This window comes from Saccostrea cucullata, unplaced genomic scaffold (assembly GCF_032062105.1).
Source record: "Saccostrea cucullata isolate Sc308-1 unplaced genomic scaffold, CSIRO_AGI_Scuc_v1 ctg12257, whole genome shotgun sequence".
NCBI lineage: Eukaryota > Metazoa > Mollusca > Bivalvia > Ostreida > Ostreidae > Saccostrea > Saccostrea cuccullata.
In genome coordinates this window covers 1431-19744 of record NW_026922590.1, presented here as the reverse complement: position 1 = coordinate 19744, position 18314 = coordinate 1431, and the positions used below count along the sequence as shown (strand labels likewise).

At 34.3% G+C, this 18314-nt stretch overlaps 2 protein-coding genes across 2 annotated transcripts; one reads left to right on the top strand and one right to left on the bottom strand.

Annotated features, from left to right (window-relative positions):
* Positions 1 to 1490: 1490 nt before the first annotated feature.
* On the bottom strand, positions 1491 to 11494 carry LOC134262005 (alpha-mannosidase 2x-like; the record flags this gene model as incomplete). Its single annotated transcript, XM_062744387.1, has 5 exons — positions 11225 to 11494; positions 6916 to 7221; positions 5648 to 5795; positions 5053 to 5224; positions 1491 to 1618 (listed from the first exon to the last, which is right to left on the bottom strand). Coding segments are annotated over exons 1-5 (871 nt in total), but the record flags the coding sequence as incomplete, so codon positions are not given.
* A 39-nt stretch (positions 11495 to 11533) lies between these two features.
* Positions 11534 to 17046, top strand: LOC134262004 (uncharacterized). Its single transcript, XM_062744386.1, has 3 exons — positions 11534 to 11644; positions 16218 to 16853; positions 16946 to 17046. The coding sequence occupies exons 2-3, from the start codon at positions 16238 to 16240 to the stop codon at positions 17044 to 17046; spliced, it is 717 nt and encodes a 238-aa protein (XP_062600370.1). The 5' UTR covers positions 11534 to 11644; positions 16218 to 16237.
* The last annotated feature ends 1268 nt before the right edge of the window (positions 17047 to 18314 follow it).

Genomic DNA, 18314 nt, shown 5'->3' with positions numbered 1-18314 from the left:
ATGTATACTATATATATCTGTGTTATACAGACTGATGACATATAAAATTATGTATACTATATATATCTGTGTTATACAGACTGATGTCATATAAAATTATGTATACTATATATATCTGTGTGTTATACAGACTGATGACATATAAAATTATGTATACTATATATATCTGTGTGTTATACAGACTGATGTCATATAAAATTATGTATACTATATATATCTGTGTTATACAGACTGATGTCATATAAAATTATGTATACTATATATATCTGTGTGTTATACAGACTGATGACATATAAAATTATGTATACTATATATATCTGTGTGTTATACAGACTGATGACATATAAAATTATGTATACTATATATATCTGTGTTATACAGACTGATGTCATATAAAATTATATTTGCATATCCACTGCTCTCTCCCACTATGAACATGTAGTCATCTACTGCGTTCATAGGACTATAGACGCAACTGCTTCTACTATGAGTGCAATTGCTCTATCACTCTTGTGTAGAACAATCTCTATTGGAGTTATACAATGTGTTGAGAAGTATATATATGAAATGTTTCGTAAGAGGAATAAAAATAAGTTTTTAATAATATTCTTTGAAAAAAAAGGAATTTCAGAATATTGAAAATTGCTGATTTACATCTTTAAGAATTCAATTTTAGTCAACGTATTTAATTGTATAATAAAACTTTTCAAAAATTGTAGAGAACTGTATATTTTTATTTTTTCGTATCATGTATATTTGTACAAAGAACGATAACTCTTCACACTTGGGTAATAACATTCAGAAAGAGAAAATTTCTTTAACTAGTATAACGTTATCTATTTCAAGAATGATTTCAGCTATTAAAAATAAATAGAAAACTAAAAAAAAAAATCATAGAAAAGCATTCTGGAGTAACAATCATTATAAAAGCATTCTCATTTTTCATCATATAGGATAGTGTTAAATTATTGATTTTTGTCGGAGGGTTTCAATAACGTTGATCGATGACGTCACAACTGCATCAGAACTAAGAGAATGTGATGACGGCGCTGCTTGTATCCAGATAACTGTGTTTGAGAGGGAAATACTTAATATATTCTTTGTGATTTATTAGAGAAAAGGATCATTGATCAGGTGTACTGATTTTAAAGCCGTATGATTTTCATTACTGAAGACAAGAAGCCGCGTCCTTATGTAAGTCAGGATTTCCTCTGATATTCTTGAAAAACTCAAAGAATGCAAATATAAGTAATAAACAACGATTATTCAGTGAACATGGCATTATGAATAGCAATAGCTCTGGTGGCATATTTTCCATGATGCGCTAGCGCGCATCATGGAATATGCCAGCAGAGCAATTGCTATTCATAACGCCATGTTCACTGAATAACGTTGTTTATTTCTTAAATGTACTGTTATATATATCTGTGTTATACAGACTGATGTCATATAAAATTATTACTACAATGTTTAACTGCCAGTCACGTTACCTGTAACTCCATGAAGATACTGGTTCCCCTCTATCAACTGGTCCACCATTGCTGCGTAGTGGGCATTAGCTTCGTCGTTCATCACCCATCCTCCCGTCGCTATCTCTAGTTGTCCGTCATTAATCAAACTGAAATATAGACAAAAAATCAAAGTAATGAATGGTCTGAAAGTCAACTTGCTTAACATGATCATCATCTACTCCCCCCCCCCCCCCCACACCCTCGTGGCTTTCTCTAGCTGTCCGTCATTGATAAGTCTGAAATAAAGACAAAATCAAAGTTATGAAATATCGTGACATGATCATCTTCCATATCCTTTGGCTATCTCTATCTAACCTTTAGCTATTAGACAAAATATCACAACACATTCATCCCCCCCACCCCACCGTGGCTATCTCCAGTTGTCTGTTATTAATCAGACTTAGATGTAGACAGAAAAATCAAGACATGATCATCACTCATCCTCCTGTGGCTATTAGCTGTTTCTATCTGTCCTCTATTAATCAGTTTGAAACAAAATTATTCTGCTTTTTTGATAAACTAGAAAACTGACCAGTCAGCAAGGGCCCGGCCATGGGGTAGAATTAAAAGGGTGCAGCTTACAAAATGATTAATAAATGTACGAAGAATAAGCAACAGCAAATGTACGAGGGTTGTCCCGTAAAATTGTAGACAAGTTGTCTACTGTGAAAAATAAACATCACTGCGTTCTGAAAGTTTCACTACTATTTAGTAAATATTTTAGTAATATGCACAGCAAATTTCAGATAAGTATATGCATAAATAGACAAATTATGAGATTTTATGCCATGTATTGTATCACCTTATGGCGCATGGATTATAACGTCAAGGGGTCTAAAACAGCGTCACATTTTATCTTTGCTGAAAATGAAGTTGAATGAGTCCGACTAAAATTAAGGAATTTCATTAATACGCATTCTTTAGTCTCCATAAACAGCTGAAGAACCAACTGGCACCCTCATATTATTTATTTAGTCTCCATAAATAGTCGAAGAACCAATTGAAACCTTCATTCGATCTTCTGAAGATTTATTAGTAAGTTACGGACAATATTCTCACCATCATTCAACTAATAGAAAATCTCATATCGGCGGTCTACTCAGACTACTGTGACAGCGTCTTTTGCTATTACATTAGGAGTTTGTCCGTATGTTTTGCATGTTTTGTACTCCCCAGGGACTCGATAAAAAAACTTCGCTAAGAAAACCCCTATTTGATTTGTAAACTTAAAGTATGGTGATATTTTTATAATCATTTTTCTTCTATGGTCAAATCAAGTCTTTAAAGGTGTCATTACAACATCGAAATAAAACTGAACTGTTCTCCGGTGCTCCGTTACGTCATAAAACGTCGCCATTTTTCGTGTGTTGTGTTAACCACTTTCCCATTTCAAATGCTTGAGAAACTGCCAAAAATCAAGCAAAATGCCTTAAAACTCTTACAAAGACTACAAAATTGACTGGGAATTGAATTAGTATAATTTTAATCCAAATCTGATGTATTTAAAACTTTTATTTTGAATTCAAACTTGTGTATTCTTTAATAAAACCTTAGATTTTTGACCGTGCGCCGTAGGACTATACCTCGTGCACATTCAAGCATAATAAAATCTTTATTTTTGCCTATATTTTATCAAAAAAATTATCATGCACTTAAATATGATAAATAAACATTTACTGAAATTTTTAGCTCAGTGCGCCCATTACTTTTCGAGAAAAACGCTTTGTCCACGATTTTATGGGACAACCCTCGTATTCTTAAAATTTAAAAATAATTCCTGAATGTTCAAAAACCTGAAAATATATCTTTGTACATGTATTTACATTAGGCAGTAAAGAACAACTTAACATTGAATGTATATTTAAAAAATTATGAAGCTTTGTGTTATATAAAATGCCAGCCTTCAATGAATGCAAATATCATGAAGGCTTGACCTTAACTTCAAACAAACAGCAGTTGCAGACAAAGGTTTTCATTAATCTTAGAATAAAGAAAAGCCTACTAAATTTTCTGCAGCAGGCTAGATAATTAATCCCATGGGATTAATTGTACCTCTCTCATCAATTTCTTCTAAATTTACAATAAGAACTTTTTCAGTGCTAATGATAGAATGGGGTTTTTAAACAACTACATTAAAAATTACTTTTACATGTATTCTTGAATTAATATATTAAAAAAAGTGAAAAAAGTGAAAAAAAGTAAATTAAAAGAATGTTCTTTAATCTATTTCTTTTTTTTTTTTTAGAATTCAATGAAATCATAACTATCAAACAAAAATAAATTATAAAAAATTATATTTAAATCCACATTTCAAAGTGTTCATAGCATTCCAAATTGATTTAACTTCAAAACAAACTTCATTTGCAGACAGAGGTGGTAATTATTCTCAATGTGACAGATAAAGATAATGCTCTCGATTTTCTTCAGGAGGAAAGCTGATTAATCCCATGGGAATGCTAGCAGCATTCAGTTTACAAATAACAATGTGAACATCTTCAGCAGTTATCTATCTTTGCCAATGCATTCTTATATTAAGTTAAGGAATCTACCCCACCACCCCAGCTCCAAACCATGGGAACCAAACTTAGCATCAAAAAATGTATTTCTGCCTACTGAACTACTGTACCAAATTTGTACTTGATTGGGCAACCATAAAAAAAGTTGTCAGTTCATTCTTATGCATTATTAAGGAATCTACCCCACCACCCCAGCTCTAAACCAGAAGACATAGAGAACCAAACTTAGCATCAAAATATGTATTTCTGCCTACTGAACTACTATACCAAATTTGAACTTGATTGGGCAACCATAAAAAAAGTTATTAGAAAAAAACAGAAAATTTGTGGACGGAAGAGTGACAGACGGACAGACAGCTAGACAGACTGACGGACAGAGTGATTACTATAGGGCACCCGCAAATCCTTGCGGGGCCCTAAAAATCCAGACATGATCATTCTGCTTACTACCCATGCAACACAAAGTCTTCAGTTCCTGTCTGATGACAACTCATGCTGCTGTACATGTACATTATTTATCATGTTCAAAATTTAGCGCAGCCACTAGGTATGGGTTTGTTGGTATAATCATGAATTAGTGCTTAACATGTCCATTCAATGTACTTTAAATGTAAATGATTTCTTAGCAGTTTTCATGAATTAACGCATTGTTGTCTGCCTCAAAGCCACTATAATATGAAGCCCTATTTTAAAGTACACAATCAAATCACATGGTTATCCTTTTGTGTCTATAACACATTCACACCACTAGATTACCATTTTGCAGTGTGCATACATTCACACCACAAGATTATTGTTTTGCAGTGTACACATATTCACACCAGTAGTTTACCATTTTGTGGTGTACACACATTCACACCACTAGTTTACAGTTTTGCAGTGTACACACATTCACACCACATGTTTACTGTTTTGCGGTGTACACAAATTCACACCACATGGTGGTTACTGTTTTGCGGTGTTCACACATTCACACCACATGGTTACTGTTTTATGGTGTACACACATTCACACCACATGTTTACCGTTTTGCCGTCTCCTTTTTATCGGCGCTCAGTGACTCCCACCACAGAGAGAAGAAGGAGAGCTCCGCGTAGATAAATCGCCGTCGCTTGTCTGCCGCCAGAAAGTTAAGAACGTTGTCCAAGATTGGCTTTGTCTGCTGGGTGTAGTAGTCCATGAATTTCTTAACCCAACCTGTAAATGTTAAATCATTATTAAATTATTGTTTATAACCCAACCTGTTTATGTCAAAACAGAATACAATTATTGTACATTGGAAAATTATAACAGATGTCACCTTAAATTGTAATCTATGTAGTTTTTCACACAGCCTGTCATCTTCATAATATAAAGTGAACTTCCATATTTTTCTAAAGTGATGGGTATCTTTGTGAATCCCCCCCCCCCATTATTTTGGGTGAGAACAGTAGGAGTAGAAAGAAACAGTTATAAAACATAGTTATACTTTCAGAAATTGTTGGGTGCTTGAAACATTTTCAAGGTTACGTTTAACCATGTTAACAACATGAAGCACTTATATAATATTATTTGGGTACAGTTTAATGTCTTATATTACACAGGTCTGTGAGATGTTTAATTACCTAGTATAGTACATACCTGGGTCGGTGTGGCTGTGGGGTAACACAAACACGTGTAATATGTTGTCCACGTTCCACTTTCCCTCAGGGTAGGTAACTCTCCAGCCTTGCTTCCATGCGCCTCCATCAGGATTGTCAAACTGTAGGGTCTCGTAAACTTTTAACATCTGTAACGATATATCACATAAACACTTAACATCTGTAGTGATAAAATACATAATCTCGTTAACGCTTTTGATTTGTAAAGTTCACAGTATAAAGCCTGTGAACCACTGTTAGAATTATGTCCCTTGTTTCAAATATAATGATAAATGGAGAAAACATCTATAAACTTTTAAAACTCCATGTTTATACAGGTAACAAGAAACACTTCTTATTATCATGATATATATCAAAATTTTCACAGCAACTTAGCAGTCTACACAAATAACTCTAATTTTTCTAACACTCAAAAAAATAAATCATTGCTAAAATCTGACCAGTTAAAGTGTACACATCACATTCTCAGTGTTTTCCCTTTATTTCAAGGTAAAAGGTTAAAGTTCAGTTGTAACAGGCTAGGGGGCTGAGGTTTATGAACAAAATCTCTGTGGACTTTACAACATTTTTTCATTTTAAAGAGGCATTTTTGTCAACTGAAGGGGTCAATTTGGCCGGTAGCTGGTTCTTAGGGAAAACACTCAGGGCTCGACATTAACTCTTTTTCCTACTTGTCCATTCGGACAAGTGACCAAGATATTTACTTGTCCGAACTTCAACTTTACTTGTCCGAAAATTTTTCAATGAATGTCTTGTTATGTCAACTTGAAAACAATTAAAAATTTAAATGTGCTTGATTTATTACTGTTGTTATTGATAAATAAGACGAACACATACAAAACAAAATCTTATCTAGACTTCCTGTCCTGACAACAACATAAATGTTCGCAAGTGAATCTGTAAAATCAATCAAATATATTTTTAACTCACAAACGTCATAAGATCCACGCCATGCAATAGTATGGCTGCAATTAATGAACATCGATCCCGATCAAGTGTGAACTTACATAGCGATTCATATCGGGATCAAAATTCAGGTTTATGTACTGCTTCCGTTTTTATTTGATAAATTTTACAAAAGTTGTTTTTTATGATTATTATTATTTGAAGACTTCTTTACATAGAAAAATCACTTGTACAATCGGACAAGTGCCCAGCAATATTCACTTGTTCGAAATTTTTTTTCATTGGTACCGGACAAGCGGACAAGCGTTAATGTCGAGCCCTGACACTGCATTCCATACTGACCTGTATGTCACTTTTAGGATTCGGCCCCTCCGCCAGGCTACAAGTGTCGCCGCTCAGCTTGACCCCTCCCTTGGGGCGATACACTAGGGCTGTGTTGTCTGTGTCCTTGACCTTCTCCTCATTGACTTTCAAAAGGTCGTCAAGTTTGACCTCTGATTCCTGTTGGTCCAGAACGCTCTGTAGTTTGTTTAACACTGACTTGTCCCCCTGACTCATCGAGCGTACGTAGTCTTTGATTTCTCGGATTGTTTGTTGGTTTTTAGAAATGTCTGATCGAATCCTCGCTATCTTGTCTTCCACCAGCCTCTGAAAAAAAAGGTTTAAATATATGTTACACTGATGACACTCGTTATTCTGAAAAAAAGGGTTATATAAATGTTACACTTATTAATCATTATTCTAATTAATAATTCAGACATTTTCCTTGTGCATAAAGTATCAAAGTTATGAAAAAAGCCTGGAAAACATCAGATATTTCTGACTATTGAACTGAGAGATAATTTAATGTACTTTGGTGTGGATCGAGATTAAACTATTTTAATAAGGATTTGCTTTATTTATGTGCCAATGTTCTCTGCAGGTATGCGATAAATATAAGATAAAGCATATATAAAATCACATAATTATTATAATGGAATAATGTTCTAACTTTTATTTATCTCATACAATTTTCATTTAAAATATTAACAAAACTGAGAATTAAGGTAGTACAAAAATTAGCTACCAGCCCATCGGCCTAGTGACATTAATAAAAGCACCAGCCAGAAGTTGCCATTTACTACCCCATTTCTGAGGCCTTAAAAAATTGTTCGTTTCCTAGAACCCTACCGACCCATTCAAATTACCCCTGGGTGGATTTTTTCTTTTTCTGCCAAATCTATCTTTGTTCAATCAGAAGGACAGCTGATTCCATTTTTCATATTTAATCAAATGTCAGAGGTGGTGAAAAGTCAAGTCTCAACAGGGTCTTGTTTTATAAAGAAGTCTAAAATTATTCTTTTTCAGAGGATATGAATTGTTATCTGTGCACAGTTTTTTGTGGAAGATGGATGAACCCAGGACCTCTGGCAAATCGTGCCAGCCAGTAATCTAGCCAACTTACCTATTCAGAATATATTGACTGATTTTCATGCACCTGTGAACCTGCTGACATATCCCCTCTCAACCAGAACTCGAACCCAGGGCCTCTGGCGAACCGTGCCAGCAAGGATATGTCACTGGGTTCACAGGTGCACAGGTGCATGAAAGTCAGTTACAGACCTGCTTACCAATCTCTATGTCTCTCAGTATTTTTGACTAGATTTGTCCGTGAGATTTGGCATTTGCCAGTAAGATTTCATTTTCCATGGGTTTTACATATATTAATTTAGAACAACTTAAAGTTTCTGATAACTAAGTCGCCCACTTAGCGCAGTGGTTAGAGCAATTGCTCTAGATTCGCGAAGTAAGGAGTTGATAATTAAGTCACGGGTTGGATTCCCACTGTTAGGCGTGGAGAACAGTCCTCTGGATAAACCCAGGTCCTGTGTGGCAGTTGGTGCTCCCACAAAAAAATCCCTCCCTGCTCAATGAACCGAGTACAAGACAAAATTTGAAGTTATCAACTGGGAAGAGGTGGCATCTCCATATGAGTGAAAATTTCTTGGGAGAGACATCAAACAATATACAATCAATCTAACTGATTACTAAAACATGGTTTGTAACATGGTCTTTGTCCTTTTATACCACATCTTTTATGCAATCCAACATCACTTCTGTGTTTGAATTAATCTCTTTTTCAAGTGATTAAAAAGCTTGAAACTGAGACAGATCATAATGAAAACTAGTAAACTGTTGCTAAATTCCAGGGGTCGACACTAACTTTTAAACCATAGTTGTCAGCAGGGCTAGCCATTTCTAATTTCTACTAGCCCTGTTCATGTATTAGTTGTCCAGCAGCCAAAGGCTGGTGGCCGAGTCGCGAAGCGACGAGGGGGGTAGGTGCGGGAGGGGGTTTCCCCCTCCTGCTGGTGGGGGTACGGGGAAATTTTGAAAATAGAGATGCCAAATCCTGCATTCTGGATGTATTTTGGGTAAAAATTATATGTCACCCTATGATTGTACCTTAGACATTTTTCTATTCGAAGAAGTACACATATATATTATCATTTAGGGTATTTCAAATCACCTTTAAATTTTACAATTTTGACATACAAATATAATAATTATGATGATAAAACATGTTTGAAAATAGATTTAATAATTATTAGATACATTGTGTGTAAATGATTAAAATATTTGTTGCTCTGAGTGAGTACTTAGTAAAATTCTTAGTAGCCCTGCAGGGCAAGTTTAAAGGCATGTTTGGTAGCCCGACCTCAATATTTAGTTGTCCCGGGCCAGCGGGCTACCGTTAGTGTCGAACCCTGAATTCCAAAGAAATGTATTTCCGTATTTTCATAATAGCATAACGTGAGACATATTTTGGACTAAAAAATCCGCACAAAATACGGAGAAATTTAAAGAGTAAACAGGTCTGCAGTTACAGTGGCTGGAACGTTATTGTTGACAAACCAATCATGTAGAATCGTTCGTGCATCGTGCGTGATCGTTCGTGTAATGTGCGAGATCGTGCGTGTAACAGACTCAATCGTTTGTGGTTTTAATCGTGCGGGAACGTGCGTTTAGGAACGTGTAAATTTCATTTTGTTAGTTTTTATCGGAATGTTATCTGGGAAACAGGTATTTCGTTCATATTTCATTTTTTAATCCAAATAAAAAAAAATAAAGCGCAGTTCACATAATTGAATGCAGAACGAACTAACTATTGCTTGTAAACAAGCAATATAATAAGCCGTACAATATTTTGTTCTCGTCAAATAGCGTGACTTATTGTGATGTTTTACTATATTTTTCCGAAGATCATTCTTGTTTGCTGCTTATTGTTGTAAAATATTTTTTTTAAATTTTCAAATAATCAAAAAAAATTTTTTTTTGTCAAATAAATAAATATTTTTCAAAGCTAATATATATGTTTAGTCGGTAAATGTACATCACGCACATGATTTTCGGGGTTTTGATTAACAGTATTTATCTCTGTAGCTTACTTTTAATTAATTTTTAATGTAAAACAATAATTTGCAATGTTGTTTTTCATGTTTTAGAGATTCATATATATTTTGAAGTAATGAAAACATATAGATATAACTTTTAAGTTAAGTCATTCCATGCTGCCATTTTTTCCCAATCGTACCCCCATTCTACATATTATGAAATCCAATTCAATCAAATTTTACGGTCCACCTTCTACTATCTTCTGATAGAACAAAACAATCCGTTTTTTTATGTCGGAGAATTATCTAAATAATTATTTATTATCTAAAATTATAAAAAAAAAATCTTACATGTATTTAGTACCAGAAATACCCATTTCTGTTTTTTTTTCAAAGTCGATGATATAATATTTTCATTTATAATTCCTTGAATATTAAATCAATATAAAGCCGTATTTCGTTTTGGAAATATCGAATCCTAAATAATTTCAACTATTTTGCGTGAAGAATCGTGCGTTTCGTTAGCAATCGTGTAACATGTAGAATCGTGAACGTGAAAGATCGTTCGTGTATCAGGTTTAATTGTGCGCTAATCGTGCGAAATCGTGCGAGTAACGTGATCATTCGTGTAAGTTGTCAACAATAACGTTCCAACCACTGTAATAAATCGGTTTTCAATAGCTCAGTTGGTCAGAGCTTTGGCGCTGGTTTTTTTTTGTGTCCCCGAATCGTACATCAATTTCTTCATTGTTAATATACTTATACACTGTACTTTCATTTTCAATTTACTACTCCAACGGGCTAATACAGTATACACTGAATACAATAGCCAGACCTCTTAAATAGGTAACCCTGAGCATCAGGTGATGGTTATTGCACACCCTGATTGGCCTCTTCTATACAAGGATGCCAACAAGTTTTGAACGACAGACAGTAGTAGGCCTGTGTTCAGAACCTGATGCCACAGATTTGTGTTTGGATTTAGTTATTATGCCTATAATACATAAAAGAGCAAAACACCCAAAAGACGACTTAAGTTTGATTGAAACTTGTAACTTTGTAACTTTGGGCACTTTTAGAGGCAACAACAAATAATGTGAATCATCTTAATAAACACAACACTAGACGATACACCTGCTCACACATCACCTGTTAACAAACTAACCACCATCATATCAGTGACTGTTATCTCTTAATGCTTCACAGTGTTCACACATTTACCAAAATTGTGCATTCTGATAGTAACCACCCAAACTCTGACCTCTATATTTACTTACAGCGTCCAGATCCTGGGATTTCCCCATGTTTGTGGACACGGTCTCCATCATCAGATACAGCGACACACACACCACGACAAAAAATGTGGCCCCCCAAACCACCACGTATTTCTTCATGGCGCCCCAGTGCACGTGGACGTTCGTGCTCTCTGGCTGCTTACGATGTATCTCTAAAACTCTTACTTACAGTGTTTATAGAGTCAATCAGAAACCAAAACGATTAAAGGTTCTGCAAAACCATGTAAACCTGTAACCAAACTCGATGACGTATATATACAGGTAGGTGTTTATGACACCCCGAACCCGATCCCTTTTTCTGTATCACAGAACCGTCACAGTGCATTGAGAACAGAGAAACTGACCATACCATCATGAGTAACCAATGAAATACTCCATTTATACGATACCATTGAATTGAAGGTATATGTTGAATGACAAACAGATTACACATGTAAACTGTTAAAGAATCGAAACAGATTTTTTTGCGGGGTGACAACTTTGCTGACCTACTTTCGTTTTGTCTGAATATTGTAAATCGGAATTGATTTACGTTATAAGAATAATTTTTAGATTAAAACGAGATTTAAAGAGTGCTGTTCAAGGGTTCTCCTAGGTTTTTATCTTGACAAGAAAAATGGGGGGGGGAGGGGGGCAAAGCCAATGTTTATAGACTGTCAAGTGTCTTTTGTGAACTTGATAAGCTGGTTTGAATCAGTCTAATGTAAAACCGTGCTATCTATTTTCTTACAGGAGTAAAACCTTAAACATGTACAACTAAAGAAAACTGTTAATTAATATGGGTTAGTTGTATACTATGCAATAAACAAAATACATAAATATATAAATATAAATAGCTCGAAGATTGTAACTTTTATATGTACAAGCCCTCATCTTCATTTTTTCTATTCAGGCACGTAGCTCCCTATACGCAAGTATGCAAGGGGCGTACACATCATTTTCACACAAAAAGGAAAAAAAAGAATGAAATAAAAGAGAGAGAGAGAGATTTATTCGAGAAAGAGCCACTATCCGTGTTTCAAATTATTATTTTGCGTCTTATTGTTTGTTTCAAATTTTGTTCAGCATGTCTGTACAGTCAACAGACAAATTTAGTTTTTTATATAATCAGTTTCAAAAACATATTTTTTAAAATTCTTGAGGGAGAAAATATTGTTGAACAAAAATGTTTGACTGTTAATCCGCATAATCCTGATTATCGGACAAATATTTGATGAAGGAAAGGGATCTAAGGGACTTTGATCTAATTAAAAGAAAAAGTTACAAAGGTCTTGGATGACTATATGCAAGATTTTCAATTTCGGATACGTTGAGGTATAATGAACATGATAAATAAATGTCCTTAAACAAAAAAATGGTAATATTTAAATTACGCTCAAGTAAATAATAAGATAGATCATGTATTAATATCTTCTTTTACTGATTTTACCAATTTATAAAATTATACTATTTAAGCATTCTCTTATTGTTTAAAGGTACTTGGACACAGATTTGAAGTTATTATTTTCTCTATAATATTACGACTTATATGTTTTGATAGCATTTAACACAAAAATTGATTAAAAATCTTATTTCGTTTAAAAGATATTGAAATTACAAATTTTTCGGCGGGTTTGATTGACATAACCTTGCACTCTCACAAATTTAATTTTATTCATAATCCGTAGGAAAAGTGGCAATCCCGTTTTGTTTAAATGAAAAATATTAATACTATAATCCAGAAAATTCAGAGTAGACACGTTCGAAAGCAAAACAAACACACAATATATTGTCATTCCGTGCAGTTTTAGTAAGCAGACTGTGACGATTGAACGCATCCGGTGAATTCTAAATATAAACAATAACAGAACTCGAGCCCTGTTTACAAAAACTGTGTACATAACACGAGTGTGCTCGATTTGCTAAACTCTGTACGCATCTCTTAGTTCGGCATGACGATGCTTGTGAAGGTGTTTTGCTTTCGAACATTTCTACTCTGAAAAAAAAATTATTTTTTTTTATATAAAAGTTTTAATATTTCTCATTAAAACACATCAAAATTGCCACTTTTCCTAAGGATTAAGAATAATGCTAAAATTTGTGAAAGTGCAAGGATGTGTCAATCAAACCCGCCAAAAAATTTAAAATTTTTATAACTTTTAAATGAAAGAAGATTTTTAATTAATTTTTGTGTGAAATGCTATTAAAATATATAATTCGTGATATTATACAGAAAAAATGATAAAATATTGACTTCAAATCTGTGTCCAAGTACCTTTAAGATATTAGAATACAAAGGCAATCAAAATTAAGACACCATCCTCCCCCAACACCCCCTGTTTATTTTTTTGAAATATTTAAACTCCAATGAAAACGATATTGAAATTACTTCTCTGTTTTATCTTGTCACACATAAAAACTTTTTTTCCAATACTTATATCTCTATGAATTAATTTGATTAAATTATCGTTCTCTTCCTGATGTAACATAGCTAAGTGCTTGCTCTTTCTCTCTCTTGTAAATTTCTCTGTTCAATAAAAACGATGACAACACATTGTGTTTTATACTTTAATTTGAATATTTAATATATTATTAATAATTATTGGAATGTTTTTCGGCAATTAAAATCATGTAACCGGTATTAAAATATTGATTTATTGTAGCACCTGAATTTAGAATTATAGAATAATAGAATAATTTCAATGCAAGGAAAAGATCTGAGGCATGTTGAATAAATCGTTAATCTTGTGTTCATCTTGCATTCACCGTTCGTTCACCGTTCACTTTGCGCTCGCTCTGTTCACATTTTGTGTTCATTCATCGTTCACACATCGTTCATTAAGTTGCGTTCAGCATTCACACATCGTTCACTCACAGTTCGCTCTGCGTTCGTTCACCATTTGCTCAACGTTCGTTCACCGTTCAGGTGGGAAATTAGAATGTTTCAGGGACTGTATAAGCCCTTACAGAACTAAACTTGCTGGATCTGAGCTTCATTTTCATTCCCAAGTAACTATAAGCCTGCCTGAACCAAACTTGCATGGATGATGCATCCAGGGATGGACACTACCAGATTTGCTTTGGATGCTGGATCTGACCTATATTTTCATTCCCAAGTAACAATAAGCCCTACCTGAACCAAACTTGCATGGATAATGCATCTAGGGATGGACACTACCAGATTTGCTTCGGATGCTGGCTGCTGGATCTGACCTATATTGCCCCGTGGGGATCCGGGTTAGAATAGGTCCTCAGTACCCCCCTTGCTTGTCGTAAAAGGCGACTAAATGGGGGGTCCTTCGGATGAGACCATACAAACCGAGGCCCCGTGTCACAGCAGGTGTGGCACGATAAAGATCCCTCCCTGCTCAAAGGCCATAAGTGCCGAGCAAAGGCCTAAATTTGCAGCCCTTCACAGGGGCGGATCCAGCAATTTTTGAAAGGGGGGTTCCAGGGTTGTGTCCCTCTAACCCCCCCCCCCCCCCCCCCCCCTCCTAAAAACTCAAGCAAAGATTCACACACATGTATGGAAAAATATGATTGTGGAAAATAATATCTTTGTTCTACGTCCTTTTTTCTTTGAAAAGGTACCCCCAGTCAGTAAAAAAATGTAACACATTTAAAAAACTACTGAAGCCTTAAAATTGAATGGATTTAAAATTATAGATGAATAAGTATGGATCCTTGGCTGCTCTCCACAGACCTTTGCTGTTTTTATCAAGTACATCTTATTGTAAATTTTGTTTTGAGGGTTTTAAGCAATAGATTTAAGTTAAAATATCTGTTTCGAACAAACGTGGATAACTACAATTACTGATATTTTAAAATAATTGTTTAGATATTCTTACACACTGTCGTTTTCACTCATTTTTTCTCAAAACATAGGGTGACCTTTGAGTACTGAGCTTTATTTACTCAATACTGTCAAACGTTTATTTAAAACGGTGAAAACTACCCCTGAAATGATGTCTATAATATTTGCCTATGTGTCTAAAAGTCAATTATTCTGTTTTCATTATGAGTGATTATTTGTTTAAATTTGGCAAACAGTACATTACTTGTTTTAATTTTTTTTTGGGAGGGACAGTACCCATTTTTGATGCCCATTATATAATTTTTCATCATTGAAATCTGATGTGTCTATAAATCAGGTATTTGTTGTTGTAAATTTTACATATTTCAGTAAATATTTCTTTGGGAATCTTTACAGCAGCTTAAACTGAATCGTTTAATTTCACTCTTGTTTACTGATCTTTACGATTCATTTTCATTGCAGTGTCTCAAATAGCCCTTGTTTTCCCAGCTTCTCACAATGAAATTATGTGATAAAAAGTGGTCACATAATTTTGTTATAAAAATTCATTAAAGATTCAATAATGCAAAAAAGTCAAGCTTAAAGTCAAATCAGAAATGATATCTGTTTTGTAAGTCATAGAGTTCAGGACATAATTAATGAACAGTCCTCTTATATTTATTAAAAAAGGAGAAAAATGAAATCTTGATAATTTGAGACCCTTTCAAATTTATACAGATGTATTTAGATCCCTATTAGTATTCATAATGTTGAAAATTTTGTCACATTATGTAATTTTATTTGTGTATTTACAAACCCAGAGTTACATGTAATATTAATAAAAAAATCCCAAGTGACATCGCAGGCCTTATTTTTTAAAATGAACATAAAGACCTGATACATGTATTCGATCTCTTTATCAAATGCGATATAAACTGAATATAAGGTATGGACATCACCATAATTTGATTACATTACTGTATGTGTATTCAATTTTCTGATTCAGTAAATAGTGATGCATCTGAAATAATTAATGAAAGTTTACCATGTGCGTATGAAGTGGACTAGGCCTCCTTAAAAAGAGACCATAATTAAATACTTGTAACAGAAAATTCGGTTGAAAATTTTTAATTCTCTCAAATGTAACAGTAATATTATATCCTTTGTAACCAGTTAAAATTTATTTGATTTTGAAAATTTCAGGGTGAAAATTCATAAATGCCATGGCAACCTCCTCTTACGCATCTACAGAGGAGACAACAAATGCCTGTAGAGCATGTCGACTTCTGCTGGGTCCATGTACAGATGAGTTACGTGATGTTTTACTTCACCATGTACCACTTTCTACATTTCCACACGTCATCAAACAAAAAAGGAGTAATCTCCCCCGTCTGACGGCACCACAGATGAATCTTATTTTACCCAGAGGTAGTAGTTATACAGGAAACTATGGTGATATGGACATTTCCTTATTGTACATACTACTTAGAAACATTTGTGGTATACCACCACACAGCAATGGCTGGGGATACGATCCAGACCCTACAGATCGATCTCTCTCTGCCAACATTGAGAGAATCCGTATTGCCAGAAATCAGTGTGTACATTCTTCTAGCCCAGTCCTCTCCAATGCTGATTTTAACATAATCTGGTCCACTGTCAGATCAGCAGTTGTGGACCTTGATTCTTTCCTTAATAACGGGAACAAGTTTGAGAGAGAGGTGGACTTTCTGAGACATGAGACAATGGATCTTGTCCGTGACCGCCATTACATAGAAGAACTGAGGAAACAGGCTGAAGAAGATGCACTAATTAGAGAAATGGTTCAAGCCCTGAAAAGTAAATCTGATTATTGAGTTTCATCTAAAGTTGAATACTGTTTTATTTTTTTCTGCTTTAAATGCTAACTTAAAAACTATATTCTCTGCCAGGAAAATTAGAACAGACTGAAACAGACAGAATTGAAAATCACAATAGAATACAGAAAATAGTGGGTGAGTACAATTATATTAAAAAAAGAATCCAGGAATAAGTTTTTGTACTTTTACCCTTTTGTGTACATAACTGTGAATACCAATGCTGAAGCAGTCTATATGTCATTCATGTAATTAAACAATAACTCGAAAATCAGCACTAAGTTGGTCATTTTCAGCTCACCTCAATGAAGTTGGGGGAGCTTATGTAATACCCTTGGCGTCGGTGTCGGAGTCAGCGTCCCAGGTTAAGGTTAAGTTTTTTTTTAGCAGTTTTCTCTTTAAGTACTTCTATGTCCTATATTGATTAGACATGCATGGAAGATGCTTCTAGTGTGTTTCATGGTATCAGTCAAAGTTTCAGATCCTGCAATTTCAGCAAAGGAATGACCAGGTTAATGTTTTTGGTGGAGTTTTTGGTGTAGGTCTCATTTCAAAGTATCTATAAGCCTTATGTTGACCAAACTTTCATGGATAACACATCTAAGGATAAACACTACCAGGCTTGCTTCGGATGCTGAATTTAACTGACATTTCCGGTTGAGTGAACAGGTTAATGTTTTTGGTGCAGGTTTCATTTCAAAGATAATGAGCATTATAATCACCAAACTTGCATGGATGGTACATCTTAGGATGCATACTAACAGACTTGCTCCAGATGCTGAATCTGACCAAAATTTTACGGTTGAATGAGCAGGATAAAGTTTTTGTTGCAGGTTTCATTTAATAAAGATACTATGAGCCCTATAATGACCTAACTTGCATGGATGTACATCTTAGAACGCATACTAACAAACTTACTTTAGATGCTGAATATGACCTGCATTTTCCGATTGAGTGAACAGGTTACTGTTTTTGATGCAGGAATTATTTCCAAGTAACTTTGAGCTCTTTTTAAAATAACTTAACTTGCAAGGATTATACATCTAAGGTGCATTTTTCCAGATTGGCTTCGGATGCTGAATCAGAAATACATTTTCTGGATTAGTGGAAAGATTTTTTATACAGGTTTCATTTCAAAGTGTGTTTGAGCTCTATGTTGAGCAAACTTTTTGTTTAATATGCATGAACTTTTACATAGAAGAGCGGCCAAACATATACATCCAGAGCTTTCAGAATACGATTTTACAAAATAAAAAATTCGTTATTGCCTATTTATCATAAAATATAAATTAAATTCTTTCCTTAATTATTGAATTCCTATGTATTTAACTAGTACTTAAATTATCGATTCGCTCTGATATTTGGTTGTATAATGATTACAATGTATACAAACGTCCATCTGGTCAGTCATTGTTGCTTGACGACGTCTTGTTTTCTCCTCTCA

Excerpts from the sequence above, each read along its gene's own strand:
- LOC134262004 (XM_062744386.1), top strand. The coding sequence starts at position 16,238 with ATGGCAACCTCCTCTTACGCATCTACAGAGGAGACAACAAATGCCTGT. Across the intron at positions 16,854-16,945 it reads AATGGTTCAAGCCCTGAAAA|GAAAATTAGAACAGACTGAA; the intron begins GTAAATCTGATT and ends ATTCTCTGCCAG.